Below are 22309 nucleotides of genomic sequence, written 5' to 3'. Positions count from 1 at the left end.
AAAGGCAGGGTTAGAGCTGCTCACAGCATTGGTACAAGTTTATACAGCCCACTTCACATTATAAACACACTGTGCACATATTGAAAGAACTTCAAGATGCATAATGGCATTCTATGTGGTCCCATTAATTCAGCAACAAAAAAAAATTAAGAGATTTAAATCATAATCATCAACAAAATAATCAACATACTTAACCAACATCTGAATTCAAAAAGATTCCCCAACGTCCTCTAGTCAAAAAAAAAGCCCTCAGGTTAATTTCTCAAACCATTGTTCAATGGAAACCAGAAACATGACACTGTAAAAAAAAAATCAAATTTTCACAAAGATTTTCAAATACACTTAGTGGCCACTTTATTAGGCACAGGAGCTACCTAATAAAGTGGCCACTGAGTGTTTTGTATATTTCATATTTCCTATTTATCCTCTAATGGTATAATAAGGATTCGAAGTACATTTATTATCAAAGTATATATGCAGTATACATCCTGAAATTCACCTTCCCAGGGACAGCCATGGAACAAAGAAACACCATGGAACCCATTCAAAGAAAACATTAAACACCCTTGCGCAAACAGCAAAAAATGAACAAAAAACACAGAATATAAAACATCAAACCACAAAGTCATTGACACAGTTTAGGACTGTTCAGTTCAGTTCAACTCAGCACTGCGTTGTTCATTGACTGATGGCAGCAGAGCCAGTCTGCCCCGATCAAAGTTGCACAAAATAGCAATTAAAAAAAGGAGTAACCAGAAGCCAAAACCCCATGAATTACAGAGTTCAATCCACAAACCTTGATCACAAATGTCAATCAAACCTTGCCCAAGACTCATAACTCTGGCACCATTGAGTGAGAGGGAAAGAGAGTCTAGTCACACACAGGCATCTTCCTCCAGGAGCAACAGGCAAGAGGGAGAAAGAGACCGGTCAAACGCAGGCAGATGGCGCTGAACACCTGCTTGCCTTCCACTCTTGTCCTTGTTGATTTCCATCTCCCTCAACTCTTCAGTTGGCGAGATCGGCAAGAAATGCAGTCAATCATGGGCCTGAACCCTGTCTGCAGGCTGCACACTCCATGTGAAATCTCACCGAACTCCCTTGGAGACAGCAAAGAGCCAGATCGCTCAATCAGCCCGAAAACACACCGTCAAAATGTAAGTCACAGGTTCCAATAGTAGCAGAATCCGATTTGAAAGGAGAAGAAGTTTCGTGAACTGTCTGAAGGATGTCGCCATTGGGCACCTTGTTTACTAGTGTCATTCTCAATCCATTAAAAAAAAGGCATTTTCTAAAAACATTTATAACTTTTCGGCTGAACCCTTGCCATCAATGCAACATGAAGCATGGTTCAGAGCCTTATTTTGTACCACACATGCAAAAATCTGAGCCTTAATTTGTCAGTTCACAAGTAGTCATAGTCATGAAATATGTACCAGAAAATATATCTGAAAAGATTTCAATGATTTTTAATTACCTGATCAACTTTGATCTCAGAATTAGCAGATTTCACTTTTAATTTGTGCTGTTTCCCATTAATTTTAAGAATCTGATTTTCAGTTTGAAGAACACGTTGAGCCACTGAGTAAGGAATACAAAAACATACAATTAAGACCATAGATATGCACATTCACTAACACTGTCACACACTTTCTGGGGTATCAATAGGAACTGTCAAGCAGGTAAACCCAGAGCAGCACAATGGTTAACATTGCAGCCTCAGAGGGCTAGAGATCAGAGTTTCATCCTGATATCAAATGCTGTCCGTGTGGAGTTTGTATATTCTCCCTATGACCGTATAGTTTTCCGTTAGGTGCTCTTGTATCCTTCCACGTGCCAAAGATGTGCAGGGTAGTAGGTTAGTTGGTTGCCATTGGTTACCATGAGCATAGGTAAAGGAAGGTAGAGCAGTGGGGTAGAAGTTGATGCAAGAGGGAAAGTAGGGTTGGTGTAGATGGATGTTTGACGCCCAGTGCGCACGTGGTGAGCTGAAGGGCCTGTTCCCATCCTTTATGACTCTACATCTCACTCTCTTCTGTCAAGCCACATCTGGAGGACATTGGAGAACGAAGATGTGCCCAAGCTTCTTCACTCCACTACAAACCATATTCCTAAACCTCTCTCACATATAACTCCATCCTAATAATCACTGAAAAGTATGTGGCGCTGAATGACTTCTTCGTGCATCTATTTTATTGCCTACCCAACTTTGCTACCTCTGCCTTAAAGCTGAGTCCTTCTCTCTAGATAAACTCCTAACCTATCCAGCCTTTTCCTTTAACTCGGGTCCTCAAGTCCTGCCAATGTGCTTGTAAATTTTCTTTGCACTCTTTCAATTCTATTGATAACTTTTCTGTAGGTAGGTGACCAAAACTCTACAGAATACTCCAAAGTAGGCCTCACCAACGTCTTAAACAACTCCTATACTCAATGATCTGATTTATGAAGGCCACTTTCAATCTACTTTTCGAAGGGATACTGCTTTGAGGATAAACTAACACAGTATTATAGATTATAAACACAAAAAAGTCTGCAAATGCTGGAAATCCAAAGAAACACACACAAAATGCTGGAGGAACTTAGCAGGTCAGGCAGCATCTATGGAAATGAGAAAACAGTCGATGTTTTGGGCTGAGATCCTTTTTCAGAATTGGAAAGGAAGGGGGAAGATGCCAGAATGAAAAGGCAGAGGGAGGGGAAGCAGGATAGCTACAAGGTGATAGGCAAAGCCAGGTGAGTAGGAAAGATGAAGGGCTGAAGAGGAAGGAATCTGATAGGACAGGAGAGAGAAAGGGAAGGAGGAATCCCAGGTGGATGTGATATGTGCAGGTGAGAGGAGGTAAGAGAACAGAGTGGAGGGGGGTGGTAAAAATGTTACCAAAATCGACATTCATGCCATCAGGTTAGAGGGTACCCAAACGGAATATAAGGTGTACAATCACAAATAAGAGAAAATCTGCAGATGCTGGAAATCCGAACCACACACACAAAATGCTGAAGGAACTCAGCAGGCCAGGCAGCATCTATGGAAAACAGACCCTTCATCAGAACTGGAAAAAAAAAGACGAGAAGTCAGATTAGAAGGAGGGGAGAGGGGAGGAAGAAGTACAAGGTGATAGGTGAACTTTTCAGCTCTTTACTTCACCCCTCCCCTCTCCCAGTTTCACCTATCACCTACCACCTTGTACTACTTCCTCCTCTCCGCCCACCTTCCTACTCTGACTTTTCATCTTTTGTTTTTCCAATCCTGAAGAAGGGTCTCAGCCCAAAACGTTGACTATTCTCTTTTCCATAGATGCCGTCTGGCCTACTGAGTTCCTCCAGTATTTTGTGTGTGTTAGAATATAAGGTATCGTTCCTCCGCCTTGAGGATGGCCTCATCGTGGAACAAGAGGAGGCCGTGGACCGACATGTCAGAACAGAAATGGGAATCGGAATTAAAATGTTTGACCACCAGGTATAGTAGATTATTTGCTGAGTCATTTGCCCTATTCTCATTCCCACTCATTACTAACGTAGTGTTGTCAATAAATATTGTATTTCTTTTCAATGAATCTTCAGTGCTGATCGCAGTCCAGCCCATCTGAACAAAAATTCTGTATGTTTCTAGTGGCAACAATGGATAGGTGTAGATATTTGAAAATAGGGTACTTGGAGGTTATGCCTGGGAAAAGAGAGAGAAGGTGGGAATGGAATACAGAGTACAGAGAGGGAAAATCTGCAAGACATGAGTGACAGAGTTAAATACTTCAAGTATCACAATCAATATAATGGACCCAAAAGAAAACAAACCTTGCCATCTATATACTACTGAAACTCTCACGCTCTGTCTGTCTATTTGTCTGTTTGCGACCTCCAATTAGCGCAAATAGTGCATTACAGCCGCACTTTTCTCGGCTCAATCGAATTAATATGCGCTAACTTACAGAATGCAGGCAAAGTTCAGGGTTTATATATTCGTATAAAATTGCTCATTCGCCAAAAATCAACCGGCTCGCTTTCACCCGAAACCCAATCGGCCATAATGGAAATCGGGACGCGACAGCCCGACGCATGCGCACGGCCAGCCTCAGCAGCAACACCTACCGGAGCAAAAGGGCAGGGCAGCTCTATTTCAGGACACCCATAAAACCCTTTGCTGCAGGCAAAGGACAGCGGTGACTATATCACGAACATTTAGGAGAGCGCCAACCACATCGTCAAGAATAATCGGCATCCTTTGGTGTTAGTGCTTTGTATCTTCTATCCAGCATTAGGGTAAAATAAGTGGTCAGCCTAATTATGCCGCATGGAAAGGGAAGGGGGACATTATGGTCAAGAGACGACGCCAAACATCGTCGGGAAGCAGCGAGGAGAGGGAGAGAACAAGAATCGGATGAGGCCAGGGCCGCACGACTCCAGGATCAAAGAGTCGGGACAAAAAAAAGATGAGAGAAGAAGAGACAGAGGAGGAGAGGCATGCACCTCTCCAGGATCAGAGACAAACAACAAACAGCAGAAGAGATGAAGAGACAGGGGATGAAAGGGCCGCACGTCTCCAGAATGACAAAAACAGACACAGGAGGAGAGAGGAAGAGACAAAGGAGCTGAGAAATTCACGTCTCCAGGATCAAAGACAAAGAACAAACAGCAGAAGCGATGAAGAGACGGGGGATGAAAGGACTGCACGTCTCCAGAATGACAATGAGAGGCACAAGGGTGGCAGAGCAACACTCACAACACGCTGGAGGAACTCAGCAGGTCAGGCAGCATCCCTGGAAATGAATCAGTCAACGTTCCGGGCTGGAACCCTTCATCAGGAGGTGGGGGGAGAGTGGGAAGGAGAAGGCTGGTAGGTGCCAGGTGAGAAACCAGTAAGGGGAAAGATAAAAGGGTGGGGGAGGGGAAGCAGGGAGGGGATAGGCAGGAAAGGTGAAGAAGGAATAGGGGAAAACACAATGGGTAGTAGGAGGTGGGACCATGAGGGAGGTGATAGGCAGCAGGGGGAGGGGGCAGAGTGAAACAGGGATGGGGAAGGGAGGGGGAGGGAATTACTGGAAGTTGGAGAATTCAATGTTCATGGCTAGGGGCTGGAGACTACCCAGATGGTATATGAGGTTTTGCTCCCCCAACCTGAGTTTAGCCTCATCCTGGCAGTAAAGGAGGCCATGTATGGACATATCTGAATGGGAGTGGGAAGCAGAGTTAAAGTGGGTGGCTACCAGGAGATCCTGTCTGTTGTGGCAGACGGAGCGGAGGTGCTTGATGAAGCGGTCCCCCAGCCTGCATCGGGTTTCACCGATGTAGAGGAGGCCACACCGGGAGCACCGGATGCAATAGATGGCCCCAGTAGACTCATAAGTGTTGCCTCACCTGGAAGGACTGTTTGGGGCCCTGAACGGTGGCAAGAGAGGAGATGTAGGGACAGGTGTAGCACTTACACTTACAGGGATAAGTGCCGGGTGGGAGATCCGTGGGGAGGGACGTGTGGACCAGGGAGTTGCGGAGGGAACGATCCCTGCGGAAAGCGGAGAGGGGTGGAGAGGGAAAGATGTGCTTAGTGGTGGGGTCCTGTAGAAGGTGGCGGAAGTTGCGGAGGATAATGTGCTGGATCCGGAGGCTGGTGGGGTGGTAGGTGAGGACAAGGGGAACTCTGTCCCTGTTGTGGTGACAGGAGGATGGGGTGAAGGCCGAAGTGCGGGAAATGGAGGAGATGCAGGTGAGGGCATCATTGATGACGACAGAAGGGAAATCATGATCCTTAAAGAAAGAGGACATTTGAGATGTCCTGGATGGCAGATAAACCAGAAATGATGTCATCAAAACTGTCCTTCGTTAAACGGAGAGGAGCTATATTTGCTTTGCTACGCGTCGTTCTTCTTTAATAAACTGAGGTTTTCTACTTCAGTTTCCAAAGCAAAGCGATACCAATAGCATTCAGGAAAATTTAATGTTCATTCTGGTCACATCAGACTGCACTACCCTTCTCTCAAAGGGTGCCCCAACAGGTCACCCCGTTGTCTAGTTGTCAACTAAACTGCTTTCCATTTCTCCTTTTGTCTTAAGCTCAAATTAACCTTGTTCACTTCATCATTGTTTGCCTGACATTCTCATGCCTTGTTTTTCCTGGAATTTCTTGCTTTGCATCTTACCTTCTGCCTCTTCAAAGATTATAAGTGCAGATGACAGCAACTCAGTTGGGAACACCACATCGATGATTTCACCTCCTCCATTCTTAGCCCTCAAGAAATGAATCATGAGTTTGTCTTCAAGGCTCCGCTTTGAAATACCCGTGGGGAGATCAGACACCTCTATGGTTCTGTCCATTTTTAAACTGCAACAGAGAAGTTTGTTTAAGCTCAAAAAGCTAACACTGAACGCTGCATTTCCTGTATTAACAGTGGTTGCACTTTAAGGGTAATTGATTGAAAATCACGTAGGACTGCTCACGAGATTTGAAAGATGCAACTTAAATGCAAGATTTTTCCTTCCTTTCTTCATTCACCTTACATTCTGAGTTTCATGCAGCTGAAACTAAGCCTGGAGGTGGGTTTGACATATGTAGAAGTACTGTATGATCACATTAAAATTAATGTTGCCAGTAGGGAAAGATTACAGGCCAACACACACAAAATGCTGGAGGAACTCAGTAGCTCAAGGAAGTGGCTGGGTGCATGAAAGTGTGAAAATTGGAGCCTTTATCAGGAATCTCCTAGGGTCAGGAGAAGTAGGGCAGTGTCAGGAAGTTGGTTGGGTTGAAGGGTTGTCCTTGTTGCCATGGTAAGGCATTGTGCTCTTGCCATTGGTGTGGGTCAAGAGTGAGATTAGTCTATCTTCAAGTTGGGGTGGAGGAGTAGTTCTTAAGCGATCAATGTATAAGGGTTAACCCAGACACATCACAATCCAACATAGTGTGATCATTGATGGGTGCTTCTTGGAGTCTTAAGTTCCCTTTTAATGGGGAATGATATCATCTTGGTGCTGCTGATATGAAGACTACGTCAGGAATGCAAGGATAACCAAGGTCAAAAAATGACCCATTGAACTAATATCTTCAACATACACACAAGAGATTATGCAGGTGCTGGGAACCGTGAGCAACACACACAAAAGGACTGCGCCTAATCAGTGAGGGGGAGCAAGAGAAGAAGCAGTTAGGTCCACGGCTAAAGTTTAAAAAAGCCAGTGCTTCACGGCAGTTTTTTGGAGTTGGACTGTGCTCGATTAGTGAATGGGATTCATTAGAAAGGTCAAATAAAAATAAGGCAGGAGCAAGCGGAGCGGCCATTGTGTGAGTGGTCCAGTGTTAAGAGTGGGAAGGCTTTGGCTCATCAGGCTTGGCAAGGTAAGTATCTGGTAAGTTTTCTTCTTCCTCTTTATTTTTCATTCCTTATCAGTTAGGGCAGAGTTAGTACAGTGAGAATGGCTCCAGGGGTCGTGTTTTGTTCTGTGTGTGAGATGCAGGAATTCTGGGAGATCTCCAGCCTCACGGATAACCACATCTGCACCAGGTGCACTGAGCTGCAGCTCCTCAGAGAATGTACTAAGGAACTGGAGCTGCAGCTCGATGACCTTTGGCTCATATGGGAAACTGAGGTGATAGATAAAAGCTACAGGGAGGTAGACAGTCTAAGGTTGCAGAAGGCAGGTAACTGAGTCTGTCCAGAGAAGGAAGGGAAATGCACACCCTGTGCAGAGCACACCTGTGGTTGTTTCCTTCAATAATAAGAATACCACTTTGGATACTGTTGATGGGGACAACCTACCAGGGGGAGCCACTGTAACCAGATCTCCGGCACTGTGGCTCAGAAGAGAGGTGAAGGGGACTGCAGTAGTGATAGGAGATTCCACAGTTAAATGAATACAGATAAGATTCTGTGGACATGCTAGAGACACCCGGATGGTATGTTGCCTCCCAGGTGCCAGTGTCAAGGATGTCTTGGATCGGGTCCACGGCATTCGAAAGGGGGATAGTGAACAGTCAGAAGTCTTGGTACATATTAACACCAACGATACAGGTAGGAAAGGTGAGTGAGGAGGTCCTGAAGAGAGATTTTTATGGAGCTGGGTAGAAAGCTGGAAAACAGGACCTCCAGGGTAGTTAGTAATCTCTGGATTGCTACCTGTGCCACGCACCACTGAGGGTAAGAATAGGATGATGTAGCAGGTGAATGCATGGCTGAGGAACTGGTGCAGGGGGCAGGGGTTCAGATTTCTGGATCACTGGGATCTCTTCCGGGGAAAGTACGACCGGTACAAAAGGGACGGGTTAAACCTGAACCCGAGGGGGACCAATATCCTTGCGGACAGATTTGCTAGAGCTGTTCAGGAGGGTTTAAACTAACTTGACAGGGAGATGGGAACCAGAGTGATAATGCTGAGGATGAGGTAGTTGGTTTACAAACAGGAGCAGTGTGCAGTGAGACTGCTAGCAAGGAGAGGCTGATGATAGGCTGATGATAGTGCAAAAATTACAGTCAAAAGGATGAGTTGCAATGTAAAAGGAGGACAAAATCAAAAAAGGTGAATATAGGACTGAAGGTGTTATATTTGAATGTGCGCAGTACACAGAATAAGGTGGATGAACTTGTAGCACAGTTCGAGGTTGGCATGTACAACGTTGTGAGCATCAATGAATCATGGCTTAAAGAAGATTACAGCTGGGAGCTTAACGTCCAAGGGTACACACTGAATCAAAAGAACAGGCAGGTAGGCTGTGAGGGTGGTGTGGCTCTACTGATAAAAAATGAAATCAGATAATTAGAAAGAGGTGACATAGGATCTGAATGTGTAGAATCGTCATGGGGAGAGCTAAGAAACTGCAAGGATAAAAAGACCCTGATGGGAGTTATACACAGACCTCCAAACAGTGGTAAAAATATAGTCTACAAATTATAATGGGAGATAGAAAATGCATGTCATGGGGGAATTTCAGTATGCAGGTAGATTGGAAAAATCAGGTTGGTGCTGGATCCCAAGAGGGGGAATTTGTAGAATGCGTATGAGATGGCTTTTTAGAGCAGCTCGTAGTTGAGCCCACTAGAGGATCAGCTATTCTGGATGGGGTGTTGTGTAAAGAACCAAAATTGATTAGAGACCTTAAAGTAAAGGAACCCTTAGGGGACCAGTGATCATCTATAGACTACTAAAACTCTCATGCTCTGTATGTTTGTGACCTCCAATTAGCGCAAACGGTGCATTAGAGCGGCACTTATTTTGGCTAAATCGAATTAAAATGCGCTGACTTACAGAATGCAGGCAAAGTTCAGGGTTATATATTCGTATAAAATTGCTTATTCATCAAAATCAACAGGCTGCCTTTCACCCGAGACCTGATCGGCCATCATGACGATCGGGACGCCACAGCCCGACGCATGCACACGGCCAGCCTCAGCAGCGCCTCACGATGCGCACAGAGCCGCTTCCACCTTACATGGAGACGGCGACGCCACAGCCCGACGCATGCGCACGGCCAACCTCAGCAGCGCCTCACGATGCGCACAGAGCCGCTTCCACCTTACATGGAGACGGCGACGGCACAGCCCGACGCATGCACACAGCCAACCTCAGCAGCACCTCACGATGCGCACAGAGCCGCTTCCACCTCACATGGAGACCGCGACGCCACAGCCCGACGCCTGCGCACGGCCAGCCTCAGCAGCGCCTCACGATTCCCACAGAGCCGCTTCCACCTCACATGGAGACCGCGAACCCACAGACCGACGCATGCGCACGGCCAACCTCAGCAGCACCTCACGATGCGCACAGAGCCGCTTCCACCTTACATGGAGTCCGCGACGCCACAGCCCGACGCATGCACACAGCCAACCTCAGCAGCACCTCACGATGCGCACAGAGCCGCTTCCACCTTACATGGAGTCCGCGACGCCACAGCCCGACGCCTGCGCACGGCCAGCCTCAGCAGCGCCTCACGATTCCCACAGAGCCGCTTCCACCTCACATGGAGACCGCGAACCCACAGACCGACGCATGCGCACGGCCAACCTCAGCAGCGCCTCACGATGCGCACAGAGCCGCTTCCACCTCACATGGAGTCCGCGACGCCACAGCCCGACGCCTGCGCACGGCCAGCCTCAGCAGCGCCTCACGATTCCCAGAGCCGCTTCCACCTTACATGGAGACCGCGAACCCACAGCCCGACGCATGCGCAAGGCCAACCTCAGCAGGACCTCACGATGCGCACAGAGCCGCTTCCACCTTACATGGAGACGGCGACGGCACAGCCCGACGCATGCACACAGCCAACCTCAGCAGCACCTCACGACGCGCACAGAGCCGCTTCCACCTTACATAGAGTCCGCGACGCCACAGCCCGACGCCTGCGCACGGCCAGCCTCAGCAGCGCCTCACGATTCCCACAGAGCCGCTTCCACCTCACATGGAGACCGCGACGCCACAGCCCGACGCATGCGCACAGCCAACCTCAGCAGCACCTCACGATGCGCACAGAGCCGCTTCCACCTTACATGGAGTCCGCGACGCCACAGCCCGACGCCTGCGCACGGCCAGCCTCAGCAGCGCCTCACGATTCCCACAGAGCCGCTTCCACCTCACATGGAGACCGCGAACCCACAGACCGACGCATGCGCACGGCCAACCTCAGCAGCGCCTCACGATGCGCACAGAGCCGCTTCCACCTCACATGGAGTCCGCGACGCCACAGCCCGACGCATGCACACAGCCAACCTCAGCAGCACCTCACGATGCGCACAGAGCCGCTTCCACCTTACATGGAGTCCGCGACGCCACAGCCCGACGCCTGCGCACAGCCAGCCTCAGCAGCGCCTCACGATTCCCAGAGCCGCTTCCACCTCACATGGAGACCGCGAACCCACAGACCGACGCATGCGCAAGGCCAACCTCAGCAGGACCTCACGATGCGCACAGAGCCGCTTCCACCTTACATGGAGACGGCGACGGCACAGCCCGACGCCTGCACACAGCCAACCTCAGCAGCACCTCACGATGCGCACAGAGCCGCTTCCACCTTACATGGAGACGGCGAAGGCACAGCCCGACGCCTGCGCACGGCCAGCCTCAGCAGCGCCTCACGATTCCCACAGAGCCGCTTCCACCTCACATGGAGACCGCGAACCCACAGACCGACGCATGCGCACGGCCAACCTCAGCAGCGCCTCACGATGCGCACAGAGCCGCTTCCACCTCACATGGAGTCCGCGACGCCACAGCCCGACGCATGCACACAGCCAACCTCAGCAGCACCTCACGATGCGCACAGAGCCGCTTCCACCTTACATGGAGTCCGCGACGCCACAGCCCGACGCCTGCGCACGGCCAGCCTCAGCAGCGCCTCACGATTCCCACAGAGCCGCTTCCACCTCACATGGAGACCGCGAACCCACAGATCGACGCATGCGCACGGCCAACCTCAGCAGCGCCTCACGATGCGCACAGAGCCGCTTCCACCTCACATGGAGTCCGCGACGCCACAGCCCGACGCATGCACACAGCCAACCTCAGCAGCACCTCACGATGCGCACAGAGCCGCTTCCACCTTACATGGAGTCCGCGACGCCACAGCCCGACGCCTGCGCACGGCCAGCCTCAGCAGCGCCTCACGATTCCCAGAGCCGCTTCCACCTCACATGGAGACCGCGAACCCACAGACCGACGCATGCGCACGGCCAACCTCAGCAGCGCCTCACGATTCCCACAGAGCCGCTTCCACCTTACATGGAGACAGCGACACCACAGACCGACGCATGCGCACAGCCAGCCTCAGCAGCTTGGAGGCTTTGGTGTTACTGCTTCTTATCTTCCATCAAGCATTAGGGTAAAAATATATGGATAACCTAATTATGCCGCGTGGAAAGAGAAGGGGGACATTACGGTGAAGAGATGATGCCAAACGTCGTCGGGAAGCGGCAAGGAGAGGGAGAGAACAACAATCGGAAGGATCAAAGAGTCAGGACAAAGAAGATGAGAGAAGACGAGACAGAGGAGGAGAGGCATGCACGTCTCCAAAATGACAACAATAGGCACAGACGGAGGAGACAGCAGGAATCCGATCAGGCCAGGGCTGCACGACTCCAGGATCAGAGAGAAAGAACAAATGGTAGAAGAGATGAAGAGACGAAGGATGAAAGGGCTGTGTGTCTCCAGAATGACAAAAACAGGCAGAGAAGGAGGCGAGAGGAAGAGACAGAGGAGAAAAGGAAAGATCAACTGGAGAATATGCGGCACAGAGTAATTATTGCGAGAGTTGCTGAAGATGACAATGGCCAATTTTGACAACAATACCTCGACAGAGAAAGAGCAAGGCAAAATGCACGACTCACATGCCGTCACATTTCTGCTGATGTTGGTTCGATGACGAGAGTATGCCCTCACTGTCGTGCCTTCCTATTCACTGGAGAAACCGCACATTTCTGCTGTATGAAGGGACAGGTCAGGATAGGCAATTTGCAGCCTTTACCTAATGAACTCCTCAATTTGTACAGCAATGATGAACCTATTGCAAACGAGTTCAGCAAGAACATCAGACAATACAATTGCCTCTTCCAAATGACATCCTTTGGTGCCAAGGAAGTCATTCCAACTGGGAATCGATGGAATCTTTCTGTGGTATTCAAGGCCAAATCCATCATTACATCGGACATTTAATTCCAGACCTGACTCAGCAAGCCCGATTCCTTCAAAATTACTTCATGGATACTTAATGTTCATTCTGGTCACATATTTGTCTTGCTATGCGTCTTTCTTCTTTAATAAGTTGAGTTTTTCTTCTTTAATTTACAAATCAAAGAGATAGCAATAGCATTCAGGAAAATTTAATGTTCATTCTGGCCACATCAGACTGCACTACCCTTGTCTCAAAGGGTGCCCCAATGGGTCACCCCGTTGTCTAGTAATATGATAGAATTCACCCTACAATTTGAGAAGGAGAAGCTAAAGTCAGACATATAAATTTTACAGCATAGTAAAAGGAATTAAAGAGGCATGAAAGAGGAGCTGGCCAAAATTGATTGGAGGGAACACTAGCAGGGATGATGGCAAACCGCAATGACTGGAATTTCTGGGAGCAATTCGGAAGGCGCAGGATATATATATATACACACACATCCCAAAGAAGAAGTATTCTTCTTTGGAAGAATGATGCAATCATGGCTGACAAGGGAAGTCAAAACCAACATAAAAGCCAAAGAGAGAGCATATAATAGAGTAAAGATTAGTGGGAAGTTAGAGGATTGGAAAGCTTTTAAAAACCAACAGAAGGAAACTAAAAAAATAAAAAAGGAAAGATGGAACACAAAGGTAAGCTAGCCAAATTAAAGAGGGTACCAAAAGTTTCTGCAGATATATAAAGTGTAAAAGTGAGGCAGGAGTGGATAATGGACCTCTGGAAAACGATGCTGGAGAGGTAGTAATGGGGGAAAAGGAAATCGTGGACAAACTGAATAAGCATTTTACATCAGTCTTCACTGTGGAAGACACTAGTAGTATGCTGGAAGTTCAAGAGTGGCAGGCATGTGTTGAATTGCCATTACTAGTGAGAAGGTGTTTAGGGAATGAAAGGTCTGAAGGTTGATAAGTCACCTGGACCAGATGGTATACACCCCAAGGTTCTGAAAGAGGTGGCTGAAGAGACTGTGGAGGCATTAGTAATGATCTTTCAAGAATCACTAGATTCTGGAATGGTTCTGGAAGACTGGAAAACTTCAAATGTCATTCCACTCTTCCAAGAAGGGAGAGCGGCAGAAGAAAGGAAATTATAGGCCAGTTAATCTGCCCTCAGTGGTTGGGGAGATGTTGGAGTCGATTATTAAGGATGTGGTTTTGGGATACTTGGAGTCACGATAAAATAGGCCGTACTAAGCATGGTTTCTTTAAGGAAAAATCTTGCCTGACAAATCTGTTAGAATTCTTTAAAGGAATAAGAAGCAGGATGACAAAGGAGAATCGGTGAGTGTTGTGTACTTGGATTTTCAGAAGGCCTTTGACAAGGTACCACACATGAGGCTGCTTAACAAATTAAGAGCCCATGGTGTTACAGGAAAAATTCTAGCACTGGCTGATTGGCGGTAGGCAAAGAGTGGGAATAAAGGGAGCCTTTTCTGGCTGCCTGCCAGTGACTAGTGATGTTCCACAAGCGTTGGGATTGCTTCTTTTTATGTTATATGTCAATAATTTAGATGAGGAAGTTGATGGCTTTATGGCCAAGTTTGCGAATGATACGATGATAGGTGGAGGGGCATAGTAGTTTTAAGGAAACAGAAAGGCTACAGAAGGACTTAGATTAGGAGAATGGGCAAAGAAGTTGCAGATGGAATACAGTGTTGGAAAGTATATGGTCATGCACTTTGGTAGAAGGAATAAAAGTGTAGACTATTTTCTAAATGGGGACAGGATTCAAAAATCTGAGCTACAAAGGGATTTGGAAGTCCTCATGCAGAATTCCCTAAAGGTTCATTTGCAGGTTGAGTCAGTGATGAGGAAGGTAAATGCGGTGTTAATTCGAGAGGAATGTAATGCTGAGGCTTTATAAAGCACTGGTGAGGCCTCACTTTGAGTACCGGAGAAGGTTCAAAGGAGGTTCATGAAAATGATTCTGGGACTGAAAGGCCTTATCATATGAGGAGCATTTGATGGCTCTAAGCCTGTACTCACTGAAATTCAGAAGAATGAGGGGGCATCTCACTGAAACCTATCAAATGTTGAAAGGCCTCAGTAGAGTGAATGTGGAGAGGATGTTTCCTATGGTGGGGTAGTCTATAACCAGAGGACACTGACTCAGAATAGTGGGGCGTCCATTTAGAATAGAAATGAAGTGGAATTTTTTTAGAGAGAGGGTGGTGAATCTGTGGAATTCATTGCCACAGGTGGCTGTGGAGGCCAAATCATTGGGTATATTTAAGGTAGGGGGTTGATAGATTCTTGATTAGTCAGGGCATGAAGGGATATAGGGAGAAGGCAGGAGATCACAGCTAAGAAGGAAATGAATCAACCATGATGAAATGGCAGAGCAGAATAATTCTGCTCCTGTAGCTTCTGGTCTTATGGTCTAACATGCTGGAGGAACTCAGCAAGTCAGGAGGCATCTATGGAGAGGAATAAACAGTCAATGTTTTGTGCCGAGACCCTTCATTAGGACTCTCTGAAACATTGATTGTTTATTCCTTTCTGTAGATGCTGCCTGACCTGCTGAGTTACTCCAACATTTTGTGTGTTACTCTGCATTTCTACCATCTGCAGAATCTCTTGTTATTATGTTAAAGATTACAGGCTTCATCAGTCAACTTACAGGATTGCACATAAGAATCACGACAAGCTTGGTATCAGATGCCTGTAAAAACTAAAAGAATTCACATTAATCAGCATACAACAAATTCTTTTCTATACAATATAATTATTCTGTGATGCCTGTAATTTATTATAAATGCAACAGTTACTACAGTGACCCGAGCACAAAAGGTGTTTAACTTGTGCTGGTATTTTTCACGTGGTCAGTTTTACCAATTTTTCTTTGTGCCTGGAACCTCACTGACTTGATCAGTTGAATGCCCCTCAAGAAAATATGAATGAAAAATAGCAAATTTTTGGCTGGTCTGCTGGAGGATAACAGAGTCCTTTTTGACTGTATTGGGTAAATGTTTGATTTTCTAACAGACATGCATGAATCAGGTTGATTGGCATCACATCCTTATGGTCACAGTTACTGTATCTGAGCTTACACATTGCCTTTCTCAAAGACCTCTGTGCAACTTAACATACTCGAAAAACAGGCAGACACTGTGAAGAAATTGGAAATAGAGCAATTTGACAACTCTAACATGCTGCAATGTGATAATGATCCAGGTTTTCCATTGGAATTCAAACCATATTTTTCAAGGATCAGCTTTACTTGTAAAGCTGATGAGGAGAATTCAATCACTTACAAAAGCCTTTGGTGCTTTGCAGAAGCGACTTTGGTCTCGCCATGACGTTAAAATGGCAACCAAGGTCAAAGTGTATAACACAGCTGTTTTACCAGCTCTGCTTTATTCAACTGAAACGATGACATTGTATCGGAAGCACATCAAGAAATTGACCAAGACACAACACAGGCATTTACGCCAAATATTACATATCAAGTGGCAAGAGAGGGTACCAGATGCGGAGGTGCTCAAACGTGCTGGGACAGTCAGCGTAGAAACACTCATTACAGCTTCTCAGCTGCGTTGGACTGGTCACGTCACAAGAATGAGCGATGATCGTTTACCCAAACCTGTTTTCTCTGGTGAGCTACATGAAGGAACGAGGAAGCACGGTGGTCAGAAGCTGTGCTACAAAGACGTGCTCAGGCACCATATGAAGAACACTGACATGAATGTCAACACCTCGGAGAAAGATGCTTTAGACAGCAGAAGTTGGCACTGCATTGTCAAGAAGTCAATCCCAGCTACCGAGGAGAAAAGGCAGAAGAAATATGAAGCAGGTCATGAACGCAGACATTCGGTGCTAGACCAGTCAAATCACAAATGCAACCGATGTGGGAGACAGTGCCGATCCAATGCTGGTCTTGTGACCCATAAACGTGCCTGCAGAGACTAAACTCTCAGCACAGTCAACATCAAAATCGATAGACAGCCGAAGAAAAAGAAGACATTTATATGTATTAGGGGTTTGTTGTGTTGTGTTGGTCAAGGCTTGATGTGCAACTGGAAACAACAACTTTCAACAATTATAAAGAATTATATACAAATAAAATTATTGGTAAATAAGAAATAAAATTATAAAAAGTGGTCTAAAGTGTTTACAGTGCAGAGCAGTGACGGGAGTAATAGATTGGGGGGGGGGAGCTGACTAGAATAATTAATCAGATTAACTGCCTGGGGAAAGGAACTTTTAAGATAGTGTGAAATTTTTGTTTTGATAGTCCTATAGTACTTTCCCGAAGGGAGCATTTGGAAAAAGCAGTTTACTGGGTGGGTAGTGTCCACAATCGTTACCCACTTCTTTGCCCTGGACACATACACTCAGTGACCACTTTATTAGGTACACCTGTACACCTGCTAATTAATGCAAATATTGAATCAACCATTGTGGTTCAGACCAAACATCAGAATGGGGAAGAAATGTGATCTGAGTGACTTTGACCATGAAGTGGTTGTTGGTGCCAGACAGGGCGGTTTGAATATCTCAGAAACTGCTGATCTCCTGGGATTTTCACACACAACAGTCTCGAGATTCTAGGGGTTCCTAACCTGGAGTCCACAGACCCCTTGGTTAATGGTATTGGTCCATGGCATAAAAAAGGTTGGGAACCTCTGCTCTAGAGTTTACAGAGTGTGAAAAAACAAAAACATCCAGTGAGAAGTAGTTCACCTTGTTAATGAAAGAGGTCAGAGGAGAATGGCCAGACTGGTTCAAGCTGACAAGGTGACAGTAACTCAAATAACCACACATTCTAGCAGAAGAGCATCTCTGAATACACAACACATTGAACTTTGAAGCTGATGGGCTGCATCAGCAGAAGACCACAAACATACTGTACAAGTCTGGCAGTGATGGTAGACTGCAGCCAATGACCTTTTCCGCTGACCTGATAGCTCGTTGCAGCTTCATGTAGCACACAAATTTGAGGATTCAAATCAGTTTAACAAATTTCAAAATAAAAAGCTGGTGTCACATCACTCACGGCTCAATGGGAATCTCACCTATCTCTGACATTCATGGAGTCATACATCAACACTGAGAGGTTCTATCTTGGCAGTGACTATATTTCATTAGGTGTTTGAGGAGATTTGGTATGTCACCAAAGACTCTAGCAAATTTCTACAGATGTACCATGACCAGCATTCTGACTGGTTGCATCAGAACCTGGAACAGAGGCTCCAATGCAAAGGTTTGAAAGTGGTTACAGAGGGTTACAGACTCAACCAGATCCATCACAGACAGGCACAACCCTCTCCATCTTCGAGGACATTTTCAAAAGGTGGTGCCTCAAGAAGGCAGCATCCATCATTAAGGACTCACACCATCTGGGACATGCCATCTTTTCATTACCACCATCAGAAGGTGCGCCTGAAGACGTACACTCAACATTTTAGGAACAGCTTATTCTCCTCCACCATCAGATTTCTGAATGGTCCATGAACCCATGAACATTGTAACTGATAGTATTTTTTTAATATACTTCTTGCACTGTACTGTTGCCACAAAACAACAAATTTCATGACATATGATAAATTTCCCAGGGCAGAAAGAGCTAATACAAGGGGCATAATTTTAAGGTGACTGGAGGAAAGTATGGGGGGGGGGGGTATCAAAGGTAACTTCTTTACAGAGTGGCAAGGCATTCCACGCATCCACCACTCTCTGTGTAAAGAACATTTCCCCATACTTCCCTCCAATCACCTGTGACCTGCAACTAACGGATTTCTGAATCAGCTGCACTGATGCCTGGCTTTGTGAACTCCAGTTCTGATTGCTGTTTGCTACTTTTATTGTTTGTATGATTTGTCTTTTTTCTCTCTGCACACTGAGTTTTGATGGTCTTCTTGTTTTAATGGGTTCCATTGGGTTTCTTTGTTTTGTAGCTGCCTGGAATGAGACAAAAGACAAATCTCAAGGTTGTATAAAGTACACTTTGATAATAAATGTACTTTGAACTTTGAAAATTATGCCCTCTTTTGTTACCTTGTTCCCTGGAGTATAGGAGGCTCAAGGGTGACTTTATAGAGGTATATACTGTAAAAGATGAGGGGTGTAGATAAGGTCTTTTTACCAATGTTGGGGAGTCTAAAACTAGATGGCATAGGTCCAAGCTGAGAGCGGAAAGATATAAAAAGGGACCTGAGAAGTAACTTTTTCCACACAGAGGGTGGTAGGTATATGGAACAAACTGCCAGAGGAAGTGGTAACGGCAGATACAATTACTATATTTAAAAGACAATTAGAAGGAGTAATTCAAAGTACATTTATTATCGAAGTATCTGTACTTTATACAACCTTGAGATTTGTCTCATACAGGCAGCCACAAAACAAAGAAACCCAATAAAATCCATTTGAAAAACCGTTAAGCACCCAATGTGGAGAGAGAAAAATACAAATCGTGCAAATAATAAAAGTAAGCAAATAGCGTTCTACACTTAAGTTTAGAGGGATATGGGCTAAACGCAGGCAAATGGGACTATCATGAACAGCCATCTTGACCGGCAAGGATACACTTCTCCGTTTCCGTGCTGTATAATTCTTTATTTCTCACAGGGCCTTAATTTGGCGTCTCCCTTTAAAGCTAAGCTACAACTTCCTTACTGTCGACAAGAGCCTGAGACTAAATTTCTAAGCTCTTAGCTGGGACCCGAACCCACCATGCTGAGGGTCGGAGTTAAGGGCGCCACTCGCCGCCGGGTGCCAACTTGCTATTTTGAACTTTGCACACCCAGATTTAAATCTTCAAACTATGTTATGATGGTATTGAATTTGAAAGCTCTGGCGATTAGCTCAGGCCTCTGGATCCTGAAAGCAACTACATAACCAGCCAAGTGGCGAGGCCACGTTCGTTTAAAGCAGAACCATCTGTGCTGGCGAAATACATCACGATTACAACCAGTCTCAGAGTGAGCCGTTTATCCAAACAAAGTTCGACCCCACCGTAGGATCCCCCGCTTACTCTTGTCGAAGCTTTCGCTTTTGCAAATAGCTTAATGCAGATGTTGCTCTCTTGTTTTCCTTTGTAACCACCCGCAAACCCCACCACCGACCCCTTCCGATGAAGAAAAGCCCCGAGGAGTTTGTGAATATTTTTCAGAACAGAAATGCCTCGGATTCCTACCTCTGCCGACCATCTGACCCCCAGATCCGCGTTGAAAAACAAGAAAAAAAACGCAGCCAGAATGTTAGTATCGAAAGTGAAAGTCTGGTTTCAGCCCTCAATCTGATCCTAGTTGCAAGAACCAGTACTTCCACTGCTCAGTCACACAGAGCTTCGATTTTCTGCTAAATGTGGGATTCATCTTTTAAACCTTAGGGAAGGCACACCAGGCAGGGACACGGCGGTAGCGTGGGGCTGCCAGAATCCTCAATGTTGTCCCGGGAATCTCCTGGAATCTTAAAGGCTTGAGGCAAAATTCATTAGGGCATTGAAGACAATTGTGTTAGATTTTAAAGATTTTAGCGCTGTTGTGGGGTGGGTAAGATTCTAACCGTTAGAAGACTTACACAATGAGACCTCGAGTGCAAGCCCAGTTTTTCAATTAGGAAAGTGTTAGTGAGGTCTTGAGAGGAGAGATACAACTTGGCTCAAACCCGCAGCAGGGAGGGGCATTCTGTCACTAAGGAGTCTGGGACACCCGCCTTAATGAAATGCCACTATCTAAGGAAAAGTTCAAAGTTCAAAATAAATTTATTATCAAAGTACACATGCCACTATAATATACCACTCTGAGATTCATTTTCTTGCGGGCATTCACAGTAGAACAAATAAATACAATAGAGCCAATGAAAAACTACACACAAAGTCTGACAAACAACCAAAGTGCAAAAGAAGGAAAAAAGGAGCAAATAAATGAATAATATTGAGAATGTGGAAGTGAGTACATAGGTTGTGGTGATATACTGTGTCGGGTGCTCCCGATGTGGCCTTCTATATATTGGCGAGACCCGACGCAGGCTGGGAGACCATTTCACTGAACACCTATGCTCTGTCCGCCAGAGAAAGCAGGATCTCCCAGTGGCCACACATTTTAATTCCACGTCCCATTCCCATTCTGATATGTCTATCCACGTCCTCCTCTACTGTCAAGATGAAGCCACACTCAGGTTGGAGGAACAACACCTTATATTCCGTCTGGGTAGTCTCCAACCTGATGGCATGAACACTGACTTCTGAAACTTCCACTAATGCCCCACCTCCCCCTCGTATCCCATCTGTTATTTATTTTTATACACACATTCTTTCTCTCACTCTCCTTTTTCTCCCTCTGTCCCTCTGACTATACCCCTTGCCCATCCTCTGGGTCCCCCCCCCTTGTCTTTCTCCCCGGCCTCCTGTCCCATGATCCTCTCATATCCCCTTTGCCAATCACCTGTCCAGCTCTTGGCTCCATCCCTCCCCCTCCCACTTTCAAATCGCTTACTAGCTCTTCCTTCAGTTAGTCCTGACGAAGGGTCTCGGCCCGAAACGTCGACTGTACCTCTTCCTAGAGATGCTGCCTGGCCTGCTGCGTTCACCAGCAATTTTTATGTGTGTCACATAGTTTGTGGAATCAGTTCAGTGTTGAAGTGAATGCAGTTACCCACTCTGGTCCAGGAGCCTAGTGGTTGAAGAGTAATAACTGTTCCTGAACCTGGTGGCTTGGGACCTCAGGGCCTTGTATCTCCTTTGAAACTTGAAACTGTTCACTCTCTCCACTTCTGATCCCTCTGTGAGGATTGGTATGTGTTCCCTTGTCCTACCCTTCCTGAAGTCCACAATCAGCTCTTTCCTCTTACTGATATTGAGTGCAAGGTTTTTGCTGTGACACCACTCAACTAGTTATATATCTCACTCCTCGCATCAGAGATTCTACCAACAATGGTTGTATCTGCAACATAACTTTTCCATATTTCCAGCATTCTCTGTTTTTATTTCAGTTTTCCAGCATCTGCAGCGCTTTATTTCTCCAGTTTGTATCTTCCAGTTCCAATACTGTTTCTTCTCTTCTTTTTCATTCACCTCCAATTTACATCTCCTCCAGGGCAATTGTTTGCAATGAATATGTTTACACCACTGTCTCTCAGCTGGCAATGGCGCCGTTCATATCCTTCGACCCTGCTTTGTCACAAGCCTTTACATAGAAGAACCCATTACTCTCTTACTGTTCTCCCATTATTGACTCCACATCTTCCTATTCTCAGTAGCTTAAAACATGTCTGATTTCTAAATTTTCTCAATTCTAAGGTTTCTAATCTGAAATATTGATTTTTTTTCCTTTTATGTATACTTCTGAATATCTCCAGCTCCTTCTGCTCTTATTTAGTATAAACCTCTTGTCAACCCAAGCACACATTGATCTACCATGTAAAACTAAAATACTTGGTTGCTGAAAATCTAAAACAACAGCGTCTGTGGAGGGAGAAACAGTGTTAAAGTTAACACTTCAAGCTCATGATCTTTCATCTGAGCTGAGGAAGAAAGGAAGATTTTAAATAGAGGATTGGTGTTGGGGTGGCGGTGGTGGGAGTAAAGGGGAGATCTGTGATTGGGGGAAGGAAGGAGAAATCAAAGGTGTAAAACAATGTTGGACAGAGGCTAAAGGATTGAGTTAACATACAACAGGAGAGGTGTATATAGGAAAAGCAAATTGTTATCTGGAAGTGTTGACAC

The 22309-nt window shown here is 46.0% G+C and overlaps 1 protein-coding gene across 5 annotated transcripts in view; it reads right to left on the bottom strand.

Moving 5' to 3' along the window:
* Positions 1-20035, bottom strand: part of LOC134340222 (uncharacterized) — a 35098-nt gene extending 15063 nt beyond the window's left edge. The window contains exons 1-3 of one of the 5 annotated variants that reach the window (XM_063037200.1): positions 19778-20035; positions 6132-6313; positions 1478-1581 (exon numbers count right to left, since the gene is read on the bottom strand). In XM_063037200.1, the coding sequence (XP_062893270.1) occupies positions 1478-1581; positions 6132-6306 (279 nt within the window). In that variant the 5' untranslated portion in view covers positions 6307-6313; positions 19778-20035. Of the gene's footprint in view, positions 1-1477; positions 1582-6131; positions 6314-15262; positions 15308-19777 lie in introns of those variants that run through there. The other 4 variants (XM_063037196.1, XM_063037197.1, XM_063037198.1 and 1 more) reach the window with 4 other exon arrangements.
* Between the last annotated feature and the right edge of the window lie 2274 nt (positions 20036-22309).

Source organism: Mobula hypostoma, chromosome X1 (genome assembly GCF_963921235.1).
Source record: "Mobula hypostoma chromosome X1, sMobHyp1.1, whole genome shotgun sequence".
Lineage (NCBI taxonomy): Eukaryota > Metazoa > Chordata > Chondrichthyes > Myliobatiformes > Myliobatidae > Mobula > Mobula hypostoma.
This window is presented reverse-complemented; position numbering and strand designations above follow the sequence as displayed.